The following is a 24,320-nucleotide window of genomic DNA, read 5'->3' on the forward strand; positions in this document are numbered from 1 at the left end:
ACCTGCTTGGTCCAGTACCAGACACTGGATCTATCCCAGCAGCCCTCAGGACCAAAGCAGAGATAAGTTCTGGATGGGCAGGGCACACTCTTGCATACAGACCCTTAGTTCAGACTTCCAATTCACTTAACCTGCACATCTTTGGGACGTGGAAGAAATCCAGAGAACCAGGAGTAAAGGCTATGTGGACATGAGAAGAACATACAGCATACACACATACAGTGTCAGGGTTTAAACCCTGGAGCTGTGAGGTACAACTCTGCCTTTTTACCAGTTAAGTTCTGTGTCATTTTACTATTAGTTGATTACATTTTAATCTTTCATTACATAGCTCAGAGGTATCAAACATTACTGTGGCACCCTTCCACCAATTACCATTACTGGCTTGTACAGTCCAGGGAGCTCCATCCCATTAACACTGGGTACCTTTTATGAACGTGTTTCCAGGATACACTGTGTAAACCCTGAGGCCTGTGATCCGGTCAGCATCCAGCTTCATATAACATGGGAATTCTGCTATTTTATTGTATTATTTTTATTGTTTTATATATTCTTTGTTATGTTTATGAATTTTTAAAAATCTTTCACAGATTTCATTATTTTATGTTTGTTTTGATGGCCACAGCCATATTGGTTAAGACAATGATATCTTCCTGTGATCTTGTTGCGCACTTCATCATCACATTGCCATTACTGAAGATGGCAGCACCTTCATCAAATATTATCCACTCCTTTTGTTCTTCTTCTACTCTTTTTGAATGTTTTGGAATAAATCCTTTAAATAGTTTTTGAGAACTCTAATGCTTGCTGGGATAGGCTCCGCTTCTCCATAACCCTGCTTTGAATAAGCAGGTTAGGAAATGGATGGTCGATTTGTTATCTGAGCTAGGAGTTTTATACAGTTCCCATCTCCCTGTCTTTTGAATTTTCACCCTTAAATTTGTTATGTCTGGTGGAAGCCGTGAAGCCTGCTTCTTAAGCGTAAAGCCAGGCTGATTATGTGTCTAGGCCTCATGGAAGCCTTGCCGTCTTAATTTTTGGAAGTGAGTTTTGTGAGTTGGCAGATCACAACATTGACACATGGGTTTATAGTCTGTGTGGTATTTCCCTGTGTCTGTGTTGGGTTTTTATTGAATTTTACAATCTTCTACTCACACATTCTTAAGTAAAATTAACTGCCTTCTCCAAATGGGCCCTGATCTGATCAAATACATACATGAGGGGAACCAACCTTCAGGGTTGTTTTCAACCTTGTGCTGCTAGAGCATAACAAGTTAATGTAGGCCACATATTAAACACATGTTGATACATTGATTAGTATAAAAGAGTGTGGGTAGACATCAACCGGCACTCCTTCCAGGATGAGGTCCTGTTTTACACCCAGTGTTGCCAGAATAGGCTTTGAACCTCTGGTGTAATAAGAGGGCTTGAAAAATGAACAAGTGATTGAGCTTTTGTTTCATTTATATGCACCCAGACCAATGTGTGGAGTAATATAACTGTGCATTCCAAAGTCTTCTCCAAGTTTGAGATGTTTGGAGAGGAAGGAACAAAGCATTTGAAGGCAGACAATAAAGCGGGGTCTGCTCCATTAAGGGTTAATCCTGTCCTTGTCTTCCAGATGGCCGATTCCCATTCTTGGACTGGCATGTTCAGACGACCACCCCTGTGGTGACATCCAGCGGACATTCACCCGCTTCAAGGCCACCCATTTTGTTTAATTAACATAGTGAGAGGTTTTAAAATGATAAATGTTTCAGCTTGAAGTTCTATGTAGTATCTAGCTGTCAGCCAAGTGTGCCAGTATTGAGCTTTCTTCAGCAAGAAATTGTGCTTCAAAATGAAAAATGGTGAATCAGGCTGTTATGTTATGTAGAGCAGCAACAGATGGGCCTTTACACATCAGGGTGTGTGGAAAAAGTGGGGGGGGGGGGGATATTTAAAAAAGTACCCCAGACTGTACAGGAAAATGATGTTGTGTACACATGGTGTATTGTTTTGATGTGGAATGTAGAGCAAGTCATGTATTGCAACAAGAACTTACTGTAGTAAGACAGGACAAATAAAGGAGAGAATTGGAAGAATAAGAAGTTGAGACACCCTGGTGAATGCAGAGCCTTCTGGGCATTTTAGTAAAGTTGGAATGAATATATCAGCGTTCATATAATGCCTTCTGTCAATAATCAGTTTAGTAAGCTGTCGAGCTGCTGGTTTTCCCCACTTTCCAAAGCTAATCTGTTCCTGAAAACCCTTCCATAAGGTGAATTGTCGTAGCACCAACATGTGATTACCATTTCACCAGGACCTACCCCCATAAAAAGACTCAAATAACACCAAATACATTAAATCTGACAAAATTATATTACAAATAACAATAGCCTACTAAGAAGCCTAAAAAGACATTTACTCTTCATTAAAGGTTATTTAATAAGGCAGGTATTGTTGTTTCAACACGTGAAGTTTCACATCAAAAGCAACACTCAGGGTAATGCGAGAACATGTGAGCCACAACACACGCGACATGCTGACTGAACCACAGCATATGAATGATTGACACTGGGATTGTGCATCAGCAATATCCAGCCCCGCCCCAAACATCCAACCCCCGCACTGCAAGCTGCAGCGAGATGTTCCTGCAGTCTCGGTGAAGATGACTGGGTGTTAGTATTAGGAATAATAATAAAAGATTTTATTTATGTAGCACGTTATCGCTAAACTAAGGTCACTTTACAAAAAAAAAGTACTATAAAGTATAAAACTTAAACCAGGGCATTTTAATTTAACTTAACTTTTATAAACATATTGGAATATAATTACAGTTGTATACAATGATTAATGTATATAAGATTATACATTTATACTGTATAAAATGACTTACCAGTATCTATTTATTCAATGTAATTGCTATAACCACAGTAAAATGCACTCCTAAACATCGCGCAGCATACTCTGCTGTCACACACATACAGTGCACTGAGGAGGGTACATTTATATTGAATGTATAATTGCCCAGACAAACAGCAATATGCAGTGTTATGTAGAATATATATCCAGTATGGATTTATTAAACATAGCTGAAATCAATATAAAGGAGAATACCCTTGTGCAGGAGTATCCAATTACACAGTAGACAATATGTTTGTAAGGTATGATCTATACAATTAAATGCATAGGTGCAATATACATATAAACAGGAGTACACATTTGTACGTCATAAAATTGTATACCAGTGTGCATTTGTTCATTCATATATAGTACAGATATACAATATACAATATGTACAAATACACTCACAATTTAAAGCAGTATATAAATACACACACACACACACACACACACACACATATATATATATATATATATATATATATATATATATATATATATATATATATATACAGTGGAACCTCGAGATACGATCACCTCTGTATACGAGAAATTCAAAATACGAGGAAAGTATGAGCGAAAATTTCTGATCTAAATGCGAGCATTGGCTCGCGTAACGAGCCACGAGCCAGGCTGTGGGTATAGCTCTCAGCTTAGCGAGGGGGCGTGGTAGCAGTTGCGAGCCGCGATCTGCGGTGTCTGCGTTTCTCACTTAAGTGCACAGGTGGGAAACTGCCCACATCCATGATTGTTCCTGTGGCTGATGGGCTGCAGCTGCCATGTCCTCCCCGCATATATAGAGAAGCGCCAGCCGGTTAAGGGGGAGAAGAAGTAAAAGAAAAGAAAAGAGAGAGAGAGAGAGAGAGAGAGCGCGAGTGAGCGCGCGCGCAGGCAGGCAGGCAGGCAGGAGAGCAGGCTCGCGTGTAGCTGAACAGGCGAGCCAAACAGCTGAAGCAGGACGGTGTAGAGAAGGTCAGCTGCATTAAGAGTGTCTCGCCTGTTGCAGAGCCCGCAGGTGAGACGCTAACAGAGAAGAAGCACCGGGGATTGTCGTCTGTTTTTTAAAGACTGCATCCTTTTGACGTTTTAACCTCGTGTTAAAGGATTGTTATTCTTGTGTATTTTAAACCTCCACTTCACAACTGTTTTAAGGATTATTTATTTAAACATTTATTGAATGCTCTACTGCACTTTGGACACCTGTTTTGATTCTTTTAATAATCAGTTATATTATTTACCAGTGTTATTTATTAAAGGTAGACTACAGTATATATAATTTATCAGTGTTATTTGTTAGGAAAATTGATTTTTATGTTAATATATTTGGGGTGCGGAACGGATTAACTGGATTTCCATTATTTTCAATGGGGAAGTTTGTTCTAGATACGAGAAATTCGCTATACAAGCTCAGTGCTGGAACGAATTAAACTCATATCTAGAGGTTCCACTGTATATATATATATATATATATATATATATATATATATATATATATACAGATGTACACATACAGTAAATGCAGGCTTACTGCTACTTAACTGTACCCAAGCAGCGATATTCATCATTTACAGTGCAGTACACAACTGTATTCTTTTCCTCAGTAGATCAGCTATAACTGTAGACTCATTTACACTTGTGCTGTATATACTTATATTATACATTGAGGCCTATAGGTCAGTATATCCAGGGCTGTTTCCTGACGTAGGTGAGCTAAGTAACTGGTCAGGGCCCTGTGGCCAGTGGGGACCCCCAACTCACACAGAAAAGAGAGGTGAGAGGCTCAAAATAAGTATACTGTGTAGGACCAGAAAAGTTATAAATGGCCCCATTGATATATTCAGTACACGTGTAAACTGAAAAATTGCCATTTTCTTGTAGATAATCTTTTTTTTTCTCACTTGTAACAGTGACAGCACTATGGTTGCTCTTTATTTCCCTTCATCCCATTGGTGTGTAAGCCCTCTCTTCTCCTCCCTTACTTCATATACTGTACGTAGTGCTGTTGTTCTGGAATGTTCTTTGCTTTGTCTTTCCTCCATGTCCCTCCTTGGCTTTTCTTTGTAATTATTTATTTAATGTAGTGATGAGGATGCACGTTGGGTGTGATTTATGTTTGTATTTCCTTTGCCAATGGTAAATAAAATGGTCTGAATGTTTCTTCACTGTCTAATTGCGTTTTCATCCTCTCGATTTCCAGTTTAAGGTCATGTGGGCTGGCATTGATACTGAGAGCACCGCCACTCCTTCATTTACACCAAGCCAGTTTAGAGTTGCCCATTAACCCATCACATTTATGAATAAAGTTAATGTTCATGGAGAAGTTGCACTTTAGTGTGACCAGTGGGGGACTCAAGAATGTCCTCAACCCACTCGACCTTTGCTTCTTAAACCTGCTGAGTTGATCTCCTATTGCTCTGTCACCAACTTGGGCTTAGGGCTTAGCTGGTGTGGTCTCCTTAGTTCAAGCTGAATCATGGGATGACCCCACACAGATGGCGACACTCCTCGTTTTGGTATGTGTGTTCCTTCTCTGTCAGGTTATTAGATGCTACGCTATCTGGTATGTCTTTCCTCAGAATGAATGAGACATCTGGCAGCCTTTCCTAAGTAAACTCTTTAATTATTAAGAAACATTGTTTTGGTTATTGTGGGCCAGAGTTTTCATAATTCCTTTTTTCCTTTCTCGTTGTTTTGGAATTTAAAAACCTTCTCCATCTTCTGTTGGATGTTATCGTCTATAGCTTTTATACATTTTTTGTGTAAATTACTGGGCATTTCCTATCAATCTATATATGGATTATAAAGCTGTGAAACTCAAGTAATTTAAATTTGGGATGTAATTTTGTCTAAACTCTATTCATAATAAGTTAATTATTTTGTCACATTTTACTGATCTGCCAGATTATTTCCAGTCTGGGCACTATTATGTTAGGTTTCTGTTTCTACCATCTCTACAAAAATCTCTCCCAGAATTTCCTGGGGTGCATTCATTTGTGGTGATACAAACGTCACGTTAGGCGTTTCTGGAGTATCTGGGCTTGACTGGTAAACCTTGTTTTGCTGCATATAAAAATGGTTGTTTAGTCCTTGTTGGTTTTTTGAATTTCCACTCTTATTTTTAACTATAAAAGTTTTCGATCACATTCTGGCTTTGATAAAAGATCACCGTGTCTCCAAGTTTTAGGCTCTTGCCCAGTTTATGACTTTTGATTCTTCTGCTCACTTTCTTGCAAGTCAGTATACTGGGCCTGTGCAGGACGCTAATCCTGCTTTTTGAGTTTGGATCCAGGCTGATTTGTGTTGGTGGGGCTTACCCTGTGTGTTAAGACCTCTTTTGGAGCATTTGAGCTGACAATTCGTAACGCATGTGAAGAACAACAGGAAAAGTGATGAGGAAAAAAAAATTTTAAAAATCAGTGGTCAGAAGAGTCGGAGATACTGAAGATGAAAGCTGTTGAAAGGGCCCACCTATCTACCTATGCAGGTTCTCCCCCATCTACTGCACATACCCAACACTCAGACTCCACAAATACCCTGATCATTCTTGAACCTCTCACCTGACCTGGCTGGTCCTCCTTTCTCCTGCCAGACAAGCCCTGTCTCTTCTCTACACCCAACTCAATTCTCACACCTCTGAGGAGTTGGAGGTTCTTAAGAGGTGAATCTCAGGGTACTCCCGGAGACACCCCAGAAGGTCCTTACAGATTAGCCTGATTGCTGCAGACACCTCTGCTCCCCGGAGCCCCTGCTTTACTTTTTGTTTTGCACTGAGCTAGTACTGGTGCCCCCTAGAGGCTGCGCAGGACTTTGATCAGGTGGTGGTGGTGGTGCAGAACGCCACCACAAAAGAACCAGAAAAGAAATCAAAGAAAAGTAAAGATTAATAAAGATTGCAGGTTCATTGTAGATTATGATAATGCTTTGCATACCTAATTAATATTAAGGGTACAACTAAATTGTAGTTAAGAGGCCAAATTAAAAAAGTGGGTTTTCAGGAATTTGTAAAATGATCCATAGTGTCTATTGCTAAAGCATTCCCGATTTCTGCTGCTTAACAGCAGAAGGCCGTCTCACCACTTCTTTTACGTTTGACTTTTGGGGTAAAGATGACTTTTATCTCACATTTCCTTTCAGTGATGTTTGCCATTTGCCACTCTTTAACCACCAGAGTCACCAATTCAGGAGGGTTTGAGACACCCAGTAATATAAAAGACCCCAACAGCAGAGTGACACTAACTGTACAGCACTGGAAAGTCACATCCGCAGGTAGCGGGGCACAAATAGCTCTGGAATTCAATGAGTTAATCACAGCAGCTTCTTCTTCACCCAACCCATCTAATCGCAGGAAAGAATGCAGCCGGCATTTGAGAGCATCAGCGGAGCACAGGAGACGTCATGCACAGACACGAGCACCGCGTTTGCAACACTCAGTCCATCATTATTTTTAAACTGTTTTTTGTGGCCCCCTCAAAAGTGCTTCAGAAAGCTGAAGAGCCTGAGGAGTGCAGTGAAGGAGTGCCATGTCCCCTGTTGGCACACGTAGCACACGTAGCCAGCGTGTCCCCAGGAGGCCCCAGTATCACACCACCTTGCATGTTCACAAGGGATTGAATCGATGGAACTTAGTAGGCAGTGACAGTGGCGCCATTTCTAACAGCACTGGTATGAACGTCAACAGGGTGGCTGTTCATATTTTAATTTAAATCCTGCCAGCCATTTTCTAAACCTGCTTTATCCTGAGTAGGGTCACAGTGAAGACGGAGCCTGTTGCAGCAAGCAAAGGGTGCAAGGCATGAACAACACCTGGTCAGGGTGCCAATCCATTGCAGGGTTAACACACACACACACTATAAATTAAGAACACTGACCTCTGCAGATGTCAACGTGATAAATAAATCTGGGAAACCATAATTATTGAATACTGACGTCTTGTGAAACGGTGCCCAGTCCAGGGTTGGTTCCCAGTTTGCACTCACTGCCCCCAAAAATGTCTCTGGTGCCTGTGGCCCTGAAATGGATTAGCAAGTTAGAAAATGAATGTGGGGTTTCCTGGCACTGCTAACCACGTTTAAAAATGAATGGGCGATTGATTATTTTTCCTGTGTGCGTTTGGTTGTGCACTAATTATTTCTGCATGCTCTAAAATGCCATGCATAATTGTGCCCCTTGCTTTTGCTCTGTGGTCTCTAATATGCTTTTCTCATAATTCTGATTTTGTTTTTTTGCTTGGCGTGGTCGCCCCCATTTTGTGTTGATCCTTACATTGCCTCAGACGTGTGGTTTATTGTTGCTATGTTTGGTGTCGGTCATGTGACACTTTATGTCATCACTCATATGCCATAGAAGGTGGGGGTGTAGCTTTGGACCGCATACTAAAAGTGATCTTTCTTAGTGGTAGTTACAGGTATTTAAAATGCTAAGTCTGTCACGTGACTATGTGTGACCCACTGAGCCTAGAACCTTGATCTTGGTCTCAATTAAAAGCTTATGACGTGATGTGCGATGGTGAAGCCAAAATGTTTGGTAGCGCCAACCTCCACAAAAGCCTTGTTTGTGTCTTTCTTAACGACAAATTTCTTGAGAGGGTGACATGGCAGAAAGGAAAAGAACAGCGGTAACATCTGCTGAGTGTCACACACAATAAAGACAAATGCCTGTGCTCCTTTCCTCACAACAAATTGATCATTGATGATCACAAAATACAGTGCTGCACACCATGATGGCGTGAAAAAGGAACTCCAGCAAGCATCAAGCCAAATGCAGGTTTGAGCGGCGGGCTGATTGTGGCACATCGACATGCCAGGTGCACTCCTAGATGCAGAGTGCAAGAATGACAATGACAAATAAACGCGTGGTGACAAAACACATACAAACATGGCCGTTACACCCTTACATCAGGTTTAGGCTGAGGAGCACTTCATCTGACAGTCACATCGGCGGGCGAGCTGCTCACTCTGGGCTCGTATTTCTTAATCCTGAAAACAAAGCAGTGTGGGGCCAAAATGGAATTGTTCACCATGCTCTGTGTGAGCCACCTTTATTTGAGGACCAAGGGTCTGCAATTTTTCCTAGAGCACAATAACAATCAGATCTTTTGTTTGGGACTTTTCTTGTTTGACCCTTCTGATGTTTCTGACATTGGCTTTGATTTTGCCAGCTTTTTGCTGCTCTTTGTGCTCATAACGTTCTTTTGGGATTGTCCATCCATTCATTATCCAACCCGCTATATCTGCTGGAGCCAATCCCAGCCAACACAGGGTGCAAGGCAGGAAACAAACCCTGGACAGGGCGCCAGCCCACCGCAGGGCACACACACACCCACACACCAAGCACACACTAGGGACAATTTAGGATCGCCAATGCACCTAACCTGCATGTCTTTGGACTGTGGGAGGAAACTGGAGCACCCAGAGTAAACCCACACAGACACCGGGAGTACATGCAAACTCCACGCAGGGAGTTCCCAGGAAGCAAACCCAGGTCTCCTAACTGCGAGACAGCAGCGCTACCACTGTGCCACCATGCCGCCCTCTTTTGAGATTGTGTCAGAGATAAAACAGAGATTGTGTTAAAGCTTTCATTAACCACTTGCTATGCCATTTAAGCACAGCCTCAGATTGGTTGTTACCTGTTGGCCCAAAAGGGAGCACCAATAACCCCTTTGGTGCATATGGATGAATGAATGGCCGCTCATTAGCAGCCTTGAGCCACACCTGTTCAGAGGTCCTCTGGCCTGAGTGATGGTGGACATTGCTGGGTCCTTAAACTTCTGACGTGACTCTTGTTAAGTCCAGCAAGCACAGGAGGAGTAGATGACAAATCAGAGGTCCTAGTTGAAAATGTCAGAGCAGGTGATTACAGGATTGAGCTCAGCTTATGGCCAAAATGTTGAGGAATGTAGCACCTAGAATCCTGAGTGCCGAGGCTAATGACAAAGCGACGCTCCCATTAGTCATAAAAAGAGCAGCCTGTGGGGGGAAAAAGTTGAACGAGAGCAGGACGTTGCCATCACACTTAGTAGTCAGACTAGAAGAACAGCAACGACCACTGAGGGTGGAGTAATGGCTGTGGGCAGACCGGCGGCTTCAAAGCAGATGTCTGCTCCTTCAGATTACATCCATCCATCAATCTACGTGTTTTCTTGCTTTTACAATTCAGCATCATAGCCTGTTTGGAGAGCGTTTGGGAGACCACATAGTCCTTCTGTTGGGGGGGGGGGGGGCTATTTTAGCACAGAGTACTCCATTAGTCAGTCTGAGTGTTTGTTTTTGGACTGCAGGTGGAAAGCCACACAGATGGTCTGGTCATTCCAAGGGGTCACACTTCATCCACTGAACAGGATCATCTCTAGACAGAGGAGTAGCTTCAGCGACAGACTGCTGTCACTGTCCTGCTCCACTGACAGACTGAGGAGATCGGTCCTCCCCCAAACTATGCGACTTTTCAGTTCCACCCGGGGGGGTAAACGTTAACATTATATAAAGTTATTGTTTGTTTTCACCTGCATTATTATCAATCTTTAATATTGTTTTTTGTATCAGTAAGGTGCTGCTGGAGTATGTGAATTTCCCCTTGGGATTAATAAAGTATCTATCTATCTATCTATCTATCTATCTATCTATCTATCTATCTATCTATCTATCTATCTATCTATCTATCTATCTATCTATCTATCTATCTATCTATCTATCTATCTATCTATCTATCTATCTATCTATCTATCTATCTTCATCTTCATCTTCAGCTTAACAAGTCTTATGATTTTCACCCCCTGAGGTGTTTTATTTTCTGCCTCTACATCAGAGAAGTCTGAAGTTAGGACAGTTTGGCCATTCTCTGTGGGATGCGTCCTCACAATTTAGAGAGCAGCAGGACGTTAGCAGGAAGACCCCGTGGACACTGTGGGCATTCCCAGGAGCCACAGCGATTGTACCCTCCTGGGTCACTCTGCTTGTTGCATAACCAAATGTCACGAAATGTTATTGCACTCTACCGTATCATTACTGAGCTTGATAGAAGCGCCGGTGTGCAGTGCATACCTGCTGAAAATAGAGTCCCGTACTCCACCCTGCTCTGTCATTTAGAGTGGCTGTGGGAACAGACTTGATGGGGCGCCAGAAATAAAACTCAACTCTGCAAAAAGTACAACTCAAGTGGAGCTGCCATGGCGGCACCTCCTCCTTACACCCTCCCCGGCCCGCTCACTGCCTGCGTAAAGTGTGCCCGTTCTCCCCAGTTCTGTGTGTGTTTATGTGGGTTTACCTTACCACATCCTAAAGATAAATTAGCATCTCAATGCCCATCAGATGGGTAGCACTTGCTTCTGCTTCAGCATGCCTGCCTGCTGCACCTCCGCCAGTCAAAAGCAGGGAGCCACCGTTCACTGATGTTTCACACTATAATGCCCGAGCGTGGACAGCTGCCCAAATTGGGAGAGGGAACATCTGTTTTTAGATCCTACTCTTACAACCTTAATTTAATAGAGAAAGGGATATTAATAATGTATTTTTTAATATGACGATTTTATGCACATGATTTTTACATATTTACATATTTATTTATTTAGAGAGACGGCCGTGCTGGTGTAAGACCTTTTATGAAATTAATTAAAGTGTTTTAGACTATGTGTGCCAGTGCATGCCTATAAGGCCCATATCCCCGAGCCGAGCCCTGACACAGACAGGCCAGGCACAGGTTCAGCACGCAGCACACACTTTTATTTACAGCTGGGTAGTGTTTTTCTCTGCTCCCCAAGGCACAGCACAGTCCCTTTGCTGCCCCTTCAGTCCTCCACACAGGATTTGTCCTCTTCCTCCCAACTCTGGCTGTAGGATGCTGGCGACTGGCCCCTTTTTATAGGGCCCCCCAGAAGGACTCCAGGTGCCCAACGAACTTCTTCTAGCAGCACTTCTTGGTGTGGTGGAAGTGCTGCCAAAAAGGACCCTGAAAACATGCACGTGCCCCCTGGCCCCAACAGGGTTGAGCTTCTATGCTCATGACCTGTGGGCTCCTGCTGGAAACCAAGGGGGCTACCCTCTATCAGTCCTGGAGATACTCTGTCCCCCAGTCCTTCCATAGCCAGGGGGTCCTGGCTGTCCGCGACAAAAGCCGTGCCCAGTACACATCCCAGTGGCTCAATGGGGGCATCACTCCCTGCAGCTGCTCTTAATGAGGTGTTGACCCCCAAATGCTGTTCTCCTTCCATAACCACCAGAAGCAGCTTGCTCCCTGTACCTCATCTGCTAGCTCTCTTAGTCGCCTCTCTTAATTTAGACCTGGTCATGCCAGCGCTGCGCAGAAACTGATCAAAATCCCTGCATGAAGCTTTTACAGGGTGGATGGTTACATTCCAACCAGCTTCTTGGGACTCTGATGCCAGATGTGAGTACTTCTATCTTTTCTGTACATGCACCACTGCCCTCCTTCATCCCAGAGTGTGGTTAGTTCACTGATAAGGACCCTCTGAGCGACTGTCGACCACATTATGATGTCTGGCTTGAGAGTGGCTGTTGTGATTTCGGTTGGAAATCCCAGCTGCCTCCCGAGGTCTGAGCACATTTCCTACATCTTGCCAGGGGTGAGTAGGAATGTTGGCTTTCTTGGTGCACCTTATGTTCAGTTCCCACCTGCTTTGATAAATTGTATGTGCTTGAGTTTTGCAGCATTAGTTCAGCAGGAGTTATTTGTCTCCACCCTGCGTCTTTCCAGAAAGTGGACCGGCTTGTGCCGCCACCTGAAACACCCCATGTCATCGCAGTCTTACATTCTGAGAGAATGTGCTGCAGACACGTGTTGATGTTGTTACAGAGTGGGCAGTTATCTTCACTTCCAAACCACTGGAAGAGGTTCTCGGGGTATGGTAGGGTATCGTAGGTTACCCTTCTGAGGAAGCTGAGACGTGCTTGTTATTTAAAATCATATAACCTTGTCTCCGAAAGGAGACCACATATTTTAACTTCTGCATCTTGCAGCCAAGTGGGATTAATACTATATCAGACATAATCTGCCCATAATGTTGCAATTCCCTTAGTAAAATATCATTTTTTAAGAAAGGTGGAACATTAGAAACAATAACTTTCTTCACAGGCGCTGATAACAGCAGGACCGGAACTAATGCGCCATTAATAACAACCCTTTCTTCAACGAGTGTATTCATGAGAGATTCATCATGTGGAATATTCCAGATATCTGCCCAGTGAAGCCTTCTGTTTATAGTGACTTCCCACTGCTTTCAGGCTTTTACTTTCTATCTTGGTGACCTCCATAACCGTGATCTTCCTCTGTTTCCTTGTGGGTTTGTACCAACACTGTATGAGTTGTCCCCGGGTCAGCTCTACATGTGCAGCCTGCACTCTTCCTAGAATGTCTCTTTATGTTAGCTTACTGATTTTTTGGTCCGTGTTCGTCATGAGTCCAGTGTGGATGGTCGTGTCCTATGGTTGTTGTGAAATCCACCACAGAAAAGCACTATAGGGGGAGCAGGCCTCAGAAACAACCACACAGAAGGCCAGAACTGCCATCAATTCTGCTCTGGGCCTACCAGATAGGTTGTGAATTTCCCATTGGGATTAATAAAGTATCTATCTATCTATCTATCTATCTATCTATCTATCTATCTATCTATCTATCTATCTATCTATCTATCTATCTATCTATCTATCTATCTATCTATCTCATCCCTGGGTTGCCTAGCCCCAAATTCAAAACAACAACAACAACAACATTTATTTATATAGCACATTTTCATACAAAAAGTAGCTCAAAGTGCTTTACATAATGAAGAGAAGAAAAATAAAAGACAAAATAAGAAATTAAAATAAGACAACATTAGTTAACATAGAAAGGAGTAAGGTCCGATGGCCAGGGTGGACAGAAAAAACAAAAAAAAAACGTATGCTTTCTGGCCTGCACCGGTCCAAAATGGGGCTAAGGCTTTAAAAGTTCAAAATGTTCACCAACATCAAAAGGAGATGGGGAACATAAAAACTCTGGCCAAACAAAGAAACAGAAACATTCCTTAAATATTTTGTAGATGCCACAGGGGCTGGACGGGTATCCCGGCCGGAAGAGGGGATGGTTCCTTACCCAGACAGGAGGCTCCTAACAGGCAGACAGGCATCCTGGCCAGGGAAGAGAAAGGCCAGATAGGATGGACAGACAGCCCACCGGAACTGGAAGATATCACTGGGGACTCTTTACTCCCCCAGCACATTAGATGGCAGCAGCCCTGGATAGCGGTGCCCAGTATGGAACCAGTTAGGGAGGCTGGAGCCCCTGGGTGCTGCAGAGAGATGTGTCATCTAAAATTAGACCCAGAAGTACTTCCATTGGGTGGCGGCCCTGGCACCAGAAGTACTCCCGGGTCCTTAATAAAAGGGACCGCACTGTCTTGTCCAGGCGAGTCAGAGCTGGGAGGAAGGAAGGCAACACTCGACTGAAGGAGGGCAGTGCGGTGGTGAGAGTTGGAAGGAGAGAGAGAGACCTGTGCTTGTGCTGCTTTGTGCGACTGTAGAAGGAATTTGGGTTGAACAAACCATCCTTTATTTGCACCCGAGCTATTGGTGTGTTTGTGTTGGGGGTTTGGGCCATTGATGCCCTGGTTTCCTTCACAATTTATAGAAGCCTTCAAAACGACTGAATAAAAAGCAAGGCAGAAAAAATGGACAAAATCTGTATAAATCACAAACACAGCAACAGCACATACCTTTAGATACAGTGGGGGTTCTAACTTGATTTACAATTTCTGTCATTTTTCTTGATTCTGTGTGTGTATTTAAATGACGTTATACACTGTGACCTATGGCCAGAACCCTTGCCCGGCCGGGACGCCACCTGTAATGGAAGGACTGGAGGAGAGACAGTGTTCTGGGTACTATCAGCCCCGGGACACTAGAGGGCAGCCGCCCTGGCTTGCTGTACGGCTGTGGGTTTGGAGCTTAGAAGCTTCATCCTGCTGGGACCCATGGCCACCACCAGAGGGAGCCTGGAGAGCTGCGGAGCCCTTAATTGCAGCATCTCCACCACACCTGGAAGTTCTGCTGGAACTGATCACCCCGGAGTACATCAGGGTGCCTTATAAAAGGAGTGAGCAGCCACTACTCCACAGGCCAGAGTCGGGTGGAAGAGGACCAAGCCTGCTGGAGGAGGAGGAGGAGGAGTGGTGGTGGTGGCGGCAATGAAGGAAGGACGGAAGAACAACTGTGCTGTAAGGGTGGGAAGCGGGGGAAGCTGTTCCCACATAAACAATAAAGTTGTGTTGTACCTCCACTTGTGTCCGTGCTTGACTGTGTTGGGAAGGGTGGCTGCTGCGCCCCCTGGTGGTCCACAACATGTTTGGGGGGGGGTTCATGCTCAGAGCATCCATTTCCGACACGAGTTTCTTGATTGTAAACGTTATTTAAACATTTATAATTTGTCAATGAGTATTGAGAAAAGCGCTATATAAATGTAATGAATTATTATTATTGTCAGTCTCGACGCTGGACGCCGCTATGTTGGAGTTTTCATGTCACCTGTTTCCTTAGAAAACAATCCCATAATGCTTTGGGATGACTTCATTGGTGTGCTGCTGTAAAGGTCACCCGCGCTATTCCTTGATATCTGAGGTTGGATAAAAACAACCAGTGTTTGCATGTAATCTTCATGTTTCTTTTGTTTTTTGGTACTTTTGTTGACTTCTTGTGTATTCGTTTTTGACTTTGATTTCTGGTTAGCACCGTGGGCTCCGTCAGTCGTGTTTTTGACTTCTAGTTTTGACCTACACATTGATTCTTGTACTCCGTCTTTTTTCCTAAAGAGCTTTCACTGACTACTTGATTTTGGGGGGTCCGGAGGTCTGTGTGTTTTCTCGTATATAATAACTATGTAATAAAATATATGTATATAATAAAAGCTCAGTGACTGAGGCTGATGGCACTCACTGAAGATGTTCATTGTAAGCAGTAATTGAAAGGCACTATATAAGAGAGAGAGAGAGGCTGAGTGGATGAGTCATGCATGGCATCAGCCTCTTCTTATACTTTGTGGACGTGCCAACATTAACCTTTGTGTCTAGATGCCATTTGTGTTTTGATTGTACTATAATTATAGCAATTATATAATAACTTGAGCTCATAAAAATGATTTTAATTGAGGTGAATACATTCTGATGGCTCCCAGACACGAAACAAACAGAAGCCATGGAGCAACTGACGTGTTCTCCCTCACTATGGTAAGTCAAGTAGACCTGCACCACACTGACGTGCCACACGGGGTCACAGGGACCAATAATCGGAGACGGTGGCCATGGAGCCGGCACTCTGTGGCTTGTGCTGCAGCCCATCACGACAGACACATCCGTCCATTTTCTAAAGCCACTTTACCCTGAGCAGGATCACAGGGGAGCTGGAGCCTACCCAGCAAGCACTGGCCGCAAGGCAGGAACAATACCTGGACAGGATGCCAGCCCATCACAGGGTGAAGACACACACACACTTGGGCCAGTTTAGCATCTCCAGTCAGCCTAACCTGCATGTCTTTGGACTGTTGGAGGAAACCCACATGGACATGGCTGGAATATGCAAACTCCACACAGGATGGACCTGACCTCCACACTGCTGACCAACATGCACGCAAGATGCTAAATGACACCAGCATGGAGAGTTCAGACTCCTGGGTTTAACTTCCTGCCTACTCACAATTTGTATTTTATTTTCTTATTCCAAAACATGTAGGGCAGATGGACTGGCAGCTTCTACCTGGCCTGCTCTGGGAGTCTGCCCTTCAATGGATTGGTGCCACTCTGCACCCAGTGCTGTCAGGGTAGGATGCATCTTTGTACTTGTAATATTTCTATTGCATTTCTATTTTATTGTATTGAGTATTACTTGTGTTCTGCTCTGTGTATTGTTTTGTATTGACCCCCTTTTTTTGATACCAACTGCCTTTCCTGACGTTTCTTCCATTTTTTCCCTTTTTTTGGGAGTTTTTCCTTGTCTTCTTAGAGAGTCAAGGCTGGGGGGCTGTCAAAAGGCAGGGCCTGCTAAAGCCCATTGCAGCACTTCTAAATAAAAATAAATTGTATTGCAACTTTCTACAATCCTTAATGGGACGAGCAGATCAGAAAGTGGATGGATGGACCAGCAGAAGCACAATAACAGCTCAACGTGCGCAGCCTCCTGTCCAAGTTACAGAGAAGCAGCAGGTCGAGTTCTTAGAATAACAGAAGAGAAGGACAAGTAGCCAATCACAAACGAGCCACGCCTCCTCAGACACAGTGATGCAGAAAGACCGGCACCAGAATAAGAGGGCGGGGTCATGCAAATGAGACGTAGCCACAGGTGTCTTTTTGTGTACCTGCAGGAGGAAAGTGTGAAGTGAACTGAGAAGTGGCAGCAACAAGGAAAGTCACAGGGAAGAGGAGAAGATGGAGACGGCGGATGAAAGAAAGGAAATGGAGGATCTCAGGTGAGAGGAAATGAGGCACCTGGTGCCCCGCAGCATTAAAGACACGCAGTTCACGGGTAATAAGGGCAGGCAGAGCAGTTTAATTGGTGTTAATTCATATGTTTAATTATTAAAGTGCATGCTGGAATGTTAGAGTGCAGTTACTCCACAAGAGGTTCGTTTTTATCCACATGTGACTCCTACTGTGAAAGGCACTATACAGTATATCTAACGCAGACTGGCTGCCTTCTAAATGTCTCTTAGGAAGCTAAGGTGCTGCTGGTGGAGCACAATGCTATATAAATAAAAAGCTCCATCTGTCTAAAGCACATTTCTCAATAAACATTCAAAAGTGCAAGCGGGCACTTCATAGTAAACCTGCTTGTACTGTTGGGTCGGGCAATAAGCAGACTGAAGGAGGCAAATGTGCATGGACAGGCAGCTTTGGAGGGAGGTGAACCATTCGGAGATGAAATCTGGGCTGCTGTGCCAGTCTCAACCTTAAATGGCAGGTCAGTTAAACTTGAGACAAAAGACGTCTGCTGTGTTACCAACAGTCACCGGTTAGTAATTAAGATGAGGCGGCCGTTAGAGCTTAGTAAGAAGTTGTAACAACTGAGCTGTTAGCTCACCAAGTCAACCTGATGGGCTTCTTGTTTTGTCAAATTCTTCCTTGCATTGTCATCCCCTTATTTGTCTAAACTACACTTTAATCGTATTGAAAGCCCAGCTAGTGAAAGGCGCCATAGTTAAAGGCTGAGTGATTGCCTTATTATTGTCTGTGGAGTCTCACACTGTGACTTTGTTTTTAGCTTATATGTGATGCTTGCTGTGAAAGATGCTACAGAATATTCAAAGGCTTGTCATTTGTATTCTGTGATTGAGGTGAACTTTGAATTGCTGATCGATCGAGGACTGCCGGGGTCAAGGAGCACTTGCTGTCCTGTCCTCTGTGCTTTTCTTGCTGTTGCCAGAGTCTCTGAGATGGTCAGCACAGGCACCTCTGAACGGACAATGAGCTCTAAGTGGCCTTCTGACACTTCATTCCAGTGGTCAGACACTAGTGGCCAGGTGCCTCCTTGTTTCAGTCTCTGCCTCCTTCTCATCACAGCATTACAACATTTGGGACAACCCGTATGGACCTTCACGTTTGATATTACAAATTTATTTTAAAGTGTGATGGATAAGTAGGTGCAAATGGGGTCATCTTAGCTGGTCATCTGTCACCTCACTTTGCAACACATTATTGTCTACCCTTTAGTGAAAGCTAAATGAAAGAATGAAGGGTCCTGAATCTTAAAAATCAACATCTGTTCCATTAGGAGCAGTAAGTCAGTCACTAAGACAGTGGCTGGAAAGTCACTACGGTCCTGCAGGACACCCCGCCATAAAGGTTGTCCCAAATGTTGTGACACAGCAATGAGAAGAAGCAGAGGCCAAAACAAGATGGACACCTGGCTTAACTGGGACCTACCTGCTGGAATTAAGTGTCCGAAGGTCACTTAGAGCTCACCGGCCGTTCAGAGGTGCCTGTGCTGCTTAACATGGCTGACCATCTTAGGGACTCCGGCAACAGCAAGAAAAGCCCTGAGGACAGGACAGCAATCACAAAATACAAGAAGACAAGCCGATGACCTTCAAATATAGCGCCTTTCACAGCAAGCATCGTATATACAGCATCATATACTTGAACTAAGGACTCCATTAGCCTGAAGTGGCCAGACGTGAGCGAATGTGTGTCTGCCACCTGCTATCCCTTACAAAAATGAAATATACGTAAAATCTGTTTGAAAAGAATATACTACTACCTATATAAATATATGCTTAAATATGGCACAGAATATTTTAATGACATATATACTACAGTATCTTGCAGTATACTGAATTGTACTGTAAAATGTGCAAATTATTGTCATTTTGTATATTGCATTATCTAAAAATGTATTATTACAGTACTTGTTACTTGGCTGATGCCTTTATACAAGATGACTTACAGCATTTGAGGTACAGTTGGTTAGAGGACAGACGGGCAAAATGACCTGCTCATTATAACATTATTATAGATAGATAGGGTGAAAGGCACTGTATAACATAGATAGATGTGTAAGGCACTATATAACAGACAGACAGATGGATGTGTAAGGCACTGTATAATAATAGATAGCTAGATTATAACAGATCGCCAGTCCAGTCCATCTATCCATGCATTTCCTGACCCCCAGTTCAGGTTCACGGGGGCTGTATAAAAACATATGTATATAGCGTCTTTTCCTATATTAATATGAATTAATAGCATGAATTTAAAAAAAAACTTTTTAAACATATGAATTAATTGCAATTCCTTTGAATGTAGAAAAAAGTGGGACCCTTTCCTCCTTAAGCCAGTCATTGACGAAGAGGAGAAACCGACGACGTTCCTCCGCCTTTTTAACTATGTGGTGTGCACGGTGGTCGGGCTGCTGGTTTTCGCCTTCGGTTTCTTCAGTAAGGTAAGACAAGAAAGTGTGTGGGTGGGGGGGCACTGCTCTGATCTTGTGTGTGTGTTGCTGGTCGTGTCTGCATATGTATGTGCGCGTGTGTGTCAGAACAGAGCTTTTCTTATTTTCTTCTGTTTAAGTTGTGCGCTGTATCAGCGCGTGCTTCTAACCTCCTCACAGATCGAATCAAGTTATTTGCGAAAGACGCTCTACTCCTCCGAGGCGGGTCATCTCCTAGTCACGGTGTCCCTTTTGTCTTGCAGGCTTCGCTCCTGCTGATGATCACAGTGACCGACAGCGACTCCAGCACGGTGCTCAACAAGCCCTTCTGCAGGCTCATCCTCGGCTGCATGCTGCTTGTCCCCAACGTCCTGACATTTGTGAAAAGTCTGTGGAAAGCCATCTTCAAAACCTCGGAGATGCCCTCCAGACCGGCCATCGCTTTCGTGAGTAGCGCACTTAAACGGAGCCCCGTTTGCAGACAGCAGTTGGGCTCCGTGAGGTTTTCCAGGCGCGTTCAAGTGCCTGCTGATTGAGTTCTGAGAAGTTCTCACGAGAATTGTGTAGAAATTTGTAATGACGGGATTACTAAACTGAACGGAGTCCATTACCTGCTTCTAATTATTATTTAGAGTTAAAGATTTGCACAAAGTATAAGTCGTGACATTGGGGTGGCGCTGTGTTTGGAGCTGCCGCTTCACGGAATGCGAGTCCTGCGCTCACGTCCTTTTCTATGCGCGCTCCAGTTTCAATCTCAACTGCTAGGTGGATATATGTCGGTCAGAATTAAATAAATACATTAAAACATGAGATATATACGCGTGAATAATTAAATGTGCCATGAAAATGTTTATTTCTTTAAGCATTTATTTCCTTATTTTTCATTTATTAATTACTGTACCAACGCACTCAGAGGGCGGACTCTAGTGAGTATTGCGTTTTGATTGGTGAATGGCAGGTAGCGTGGATGTAAACCTTCGTCCATCACGGGCCACATTTACAGCAAACGCCTCCGACTTAAGCCCCTGATAAGTAATTAGGAACTTCTCGAATTTAAAGTGGCCATTTTGTGCAGTAATTCTTAACTTTTCTTGCACTCATCTGTGCTACTGACGCCCACAATGACAACTTAGATCGTGCGCGTCGCTGACAATTCACCAATCAAAACGTAGGACTGGACAGAGCCCGCCCTCTCATCTTTGACAGGTGAACATGACAGTTTTCAGTTCGATGCGTGCTTTATGATGCATGCAGTGTGGATTATTATCATTTGTCTGATGCCTTTATCCCAAAGCGAAATACAGAATTTGGGATACAATTCTTTTATTCTTCTAAATGGAGCACAGGCAGATGATGAAGTACAGTACCTTGTTCATGAGGCAGGCAGTGTGGTGGAGTGGTTAAGGCTTTGGAGCTCAAACCCTGAGGTTGTGGGTTCAAAAATCCCACTACTGACACCTCTGTGTGACCCTGAGCAAGTAACCAACTGGAAAACCAAACGAAGTGCCATCAGTTATATCATAAGTGTTATAAGTCACCTTGGATAAAGGCGTCAGCTAAATAAGTAAATGTAAATGATTGCACAGGTGTCAATAATGGGATTTGAACCCAAGTCCAAAACCTTAATCACTCTGCCATAAATGAAGAAATATTTAAATAAGTACATAAATAAGCAACAAAAAACATACAGTATGTCATGACACATTCAGTCATCTATACTCGTATATCATAATATTATATATTCATCACATTTCACGATGCATTTATTTATTTACATATTTATTTTATTTGATTTTGTCCAAAAATATTCCTCTATGGAATTCTTGCACGTTTAATTAAACCATGGGCAGTGGGCACCGCTGGCGACTGGGGGCTCCATCCAAGGTTATTGGTGTTGACAGAACTCTGAATTGGATTAAGTGGCTCTGGGGGTGTGAGTGTTCTACTGCATTGTTATATCTGCAGATACCTGCATTCACACTCTTTTATCAGCTGATTATTTTTTATTAAACTCATATTAATTAATATAACACGGGGGCTTTGCTGTGTGGTGGGTGCTGTAATCCGCCCATGCGCCCAATCTTTCCTCTCCGCCTTTGACCAGTAAACACGGGCTCAGGGTACGTTGTGGCCATACAGTGTAATGGCTCCCACCATTTGAGACCACCAGCAGGGGAGGGTCCCAAGTGCACCCACAGCTGGGGACAGAACTTGAGTCCCAGGGGTCCAGCACTTCTGCCACTGTAGGCTGTGAGGCTGAGGTTCAAGTCTTAGTCTGACCGGGCCCTTCCTTTGTCTCTTCAAGACCACATGAGTTCTCTTCTGAGTCATTCAGATTATGTTTGGGTGCAAACTGAGAGGTAGATGCCAGTCTGTCACAGGGCAGCGCCTGCACTGGCATTCCCTGAAACAGTGCCAGTCAAGCTAAAAGTACAAAAACAAAACCGATGCACACATGAAGAGAAAATGTAAACTCCATGATGTATGAACACCGGTCACTGTAGCTGTAAGATAGCAGAGCTGACTGCTGTGCCACCATGCCACTCATAATGTAAAACTGCTTCAGGGATTGTAGGAGGTTGGAAGATGTGCCAACAGCACTGAGGGCAAATTTGGTGGAAAACTGTGGAGGAGCCACCAAGTCATGGAGGGGCAGAACATTCTGGGTGCACACTCGGGGGCCTTTTCACCAATCCCCCCTTACCCACCCATTAAAGTGTCCATGTGCCTAAATGACCAGTGCGGACCCCCGACTCAATGAAACAATCAAGTCTCTGAGTGGCAAATATGGCACTGCATTCAGCGACTAAGCCAAGTCACCCAGGTGCCTGTGGGTGTTTCAGTCCGGGTTTGAGTTCATGCCAGGGGACCCCACAGCGATGATTTATATCCACTAGTTAAGATACCACATAGGTCTTCATTTCTAATTATGCATAAGACGTATTGCCATCTGATGGTGGGCTCATCAGTGCCCGGTTGACCCTCCTCTCGTCCTTGTCCCTTTCAGGTGTGCCTGGTCGACGTGCTTGTCGCCGGTGGGACGGCGGTTCTCATCGTGATCGCCATGCCTCACTTCGACATTCTTAACAACACGATGATACTGAGTGGCGTCTGCATTCTGCCCGCGGCTTTCCAAGTGGCCCATCAGTTTCTGGGCTTTAAGCTGTGGACCTTCCTAGCCTCCCTGCTGTCCGTGTTCCTCATTCTCACCGGTTATATTGCTTTCTTCGTTGACTGCTTTTTGCAAGGAAAGAAAACTGACAGCCAAAGCCCTGGCATTATGGTGTACGCGGGCATTGCCATTGCCTGCACTTTACTGGTTTCCCTGAACTGGTGGGAGAATTTCACCGCAATGCTGCCCAGCAAACACCTGAAAAGCATTCAAGGAAGCCTCCAGAAGTCCAAAAACATGACATACCTGCTGTCGAGCTGCGTGCGCATCGTAGTCACTGGCGCCGTGGTGGGCGGCTACACCTACGCCACAGAGGACGGTCTGTTCTTCACCATGCCTTACAGACTGGACATCACCCTCAGCCTGTTCGTCATTCAAGTGGCTGCCTCAGCGCTCTGCCGGTGGTTTTCGGTAATCGCCTCCAAAATTCATGCATTCAGGCGCTGCTTTGCCTTCCCCATGGTCCTTATGAGCCTGGCGGTCTTGGCCTTCTTCATCATCATCTTCAGCGAGCGCTACACTCAATTCCAGCAGGACATCGGCTGCTTCAACTGCTCCCTCAGCTTGTACTGCCAGCAGTCATCGTCTTACATCGGGCACGGCGTGAAGCAAGCGGGCGAGCTCTTCAGGGACATCAGCAACAATTTGTGCAACAAAACAGGCATGGCAGACCAGCAGCAGGTATCCCTGATCCTGATTGGGGTGTCGTCTTTGAGCTTCTGGGCAGGACTGGTACTCTCCACCATATACGTCTGGTTTACCAAGTTCCAGAGGATCGAGAGGACGTCAAAGCTGTTTGTGAGACGTCTGTACGAGGCGGCGTTCATCGACCAGTCCATGCTGCTGAACGTGCGGCTTTGCCAGACACAACCAGAGGAGACCTCGTCTACCAGTGAAAGCAGGTATAGCACTGAGCTTCGGATTGAGGGGGCCATTGTGTCAATGTCACATGAGCACATAGCCGTCTCATGCCAAGGAGGTGCCAGCTGCACATTTAGGAGATGCCTGGACCTTCACAAAGGCTTCACTTGTGTCTGCATGGGTGCCTTATGAAGTAATTTATTATAACAGAACAGTCACATGTAACTCAGGGTCACATAGGGCAGAGAGTGTGCCAGCGGCATGAGGTGTAAGGCAGGAGCCAACCCTGGAAGAGGCACCAGTCCATCAGAGGGCATACCCACATGCAAACCCACAGTCACACTAAATGGGGGAGAATTTAGAATTGCTAATTAAAGTAATGCAGAAATCTTTTTAGATGTGGGTGGGAACTACAGAGACACACAGAGAATAAGCCAATTGCACAAGGACACGGGGTTCAAACCCAGGGTGCCGGAGTCGGCACTACTCACAGCATCACC

At 44.3% G+C, this 24,320-nt stretch overlaps 2 protein-coding genes and 1 long non-coding RNA gene across 4 annotated transcripts in view; 2 read left to right on the top strand and 1 right to left on the bottom strand.

Moving 5' to 3' along the window:
• si:zfos-1056e6.1 (uncharacterized protein LOC107988029 homolog) overlaps positions 1 to 5,287 on the top strand; it is a 49,422-nt gene extending 44,135 nt beyond the window's left edge. The window contains exons 9-10 of one of the 2 annotated variants that reach the window (XR_007933571.1): positions 1,622 to 1,729; positions 5,084 to 5,287. Coding sequence is in view for 1 of the 2 variants with exons in the window: in XM_051919418.1 (XP_051775378.1) it covers positions 1,622 to 1,675 (54 nt within the window). In the remaining variant the exon portion in view is untranslated. Of the gene's footprint in view, positions 1 to 1,621; positions 1,936 to 5,083 lie in introns of those variants that run through there. The other variant, XM_051919418.1, reaches the window with a different exon arrangement.
• A 928-nt stretch (positions 5,288 to 6,215) lies between these two features.
• LOC114666046 (chitin synthase chs-2-like) overlaps positions 6,216 to 24,320 on the top strand; it is a 41,847-nt gene continuing 23,742 nt past the window's right edge. Inside the window, exons 1-5 of the mRNA XM_028820745.2 lie at positions 6,216 to 6,370; positions 17,227 to 17,331; positions 19,664 to 19,799; positions 20,051 to 20,233; positions 22,795 to 23,861. Coding sequence (XP_028676578.1) covers positions 17,291 to 17,331; positions 19,664 to 19,799; positions 20,051 to 20,233; positions 22,795 to 23,861 — 1,427 coding nt within the window. The 5' untranslated portion in view covers positions 6,216 to 6,370; positions 17,227 to 17,290. The remainder of the gene's footprint in view (positions 6,371 to 17,226; positions 17,332 to 19,663; positions 19,800 to 20,050; positions 20,234 to 22,794; positions 23,862 to 24,320) is intronic.
• Positions 9,082 to 24,320, bottom strand: part of LOC127525970 (uncharacterized) — a 495,457-nt gene continuing 480,218 nt past the window's right edge. Inside the window, exon 2 of the long non-coding RNA XR_007933580.1 lies at positions 9,082 to 9,251. This is a non-coding gene — a long non-coding RNA (uncharacterized LOC127525970). The remainder of the gene's footprint in view (positions 9,252 to 24,320) is intronic.

This window comes from Erpetoichthys calabaricus, chromosome 15, assembly GCF_900747795.2.
Source record: "Erpetoichthys calabaricus chromosome 15, fErpCal1.3, whole genome shotgun sequence".
Lineage (NCBI taxonomy): Eukaryota > Metazoa > Chordata > Cladistia > Polypteriformes > Polypteridae > Erpetoichthys > Erpetoichthys calabaricus.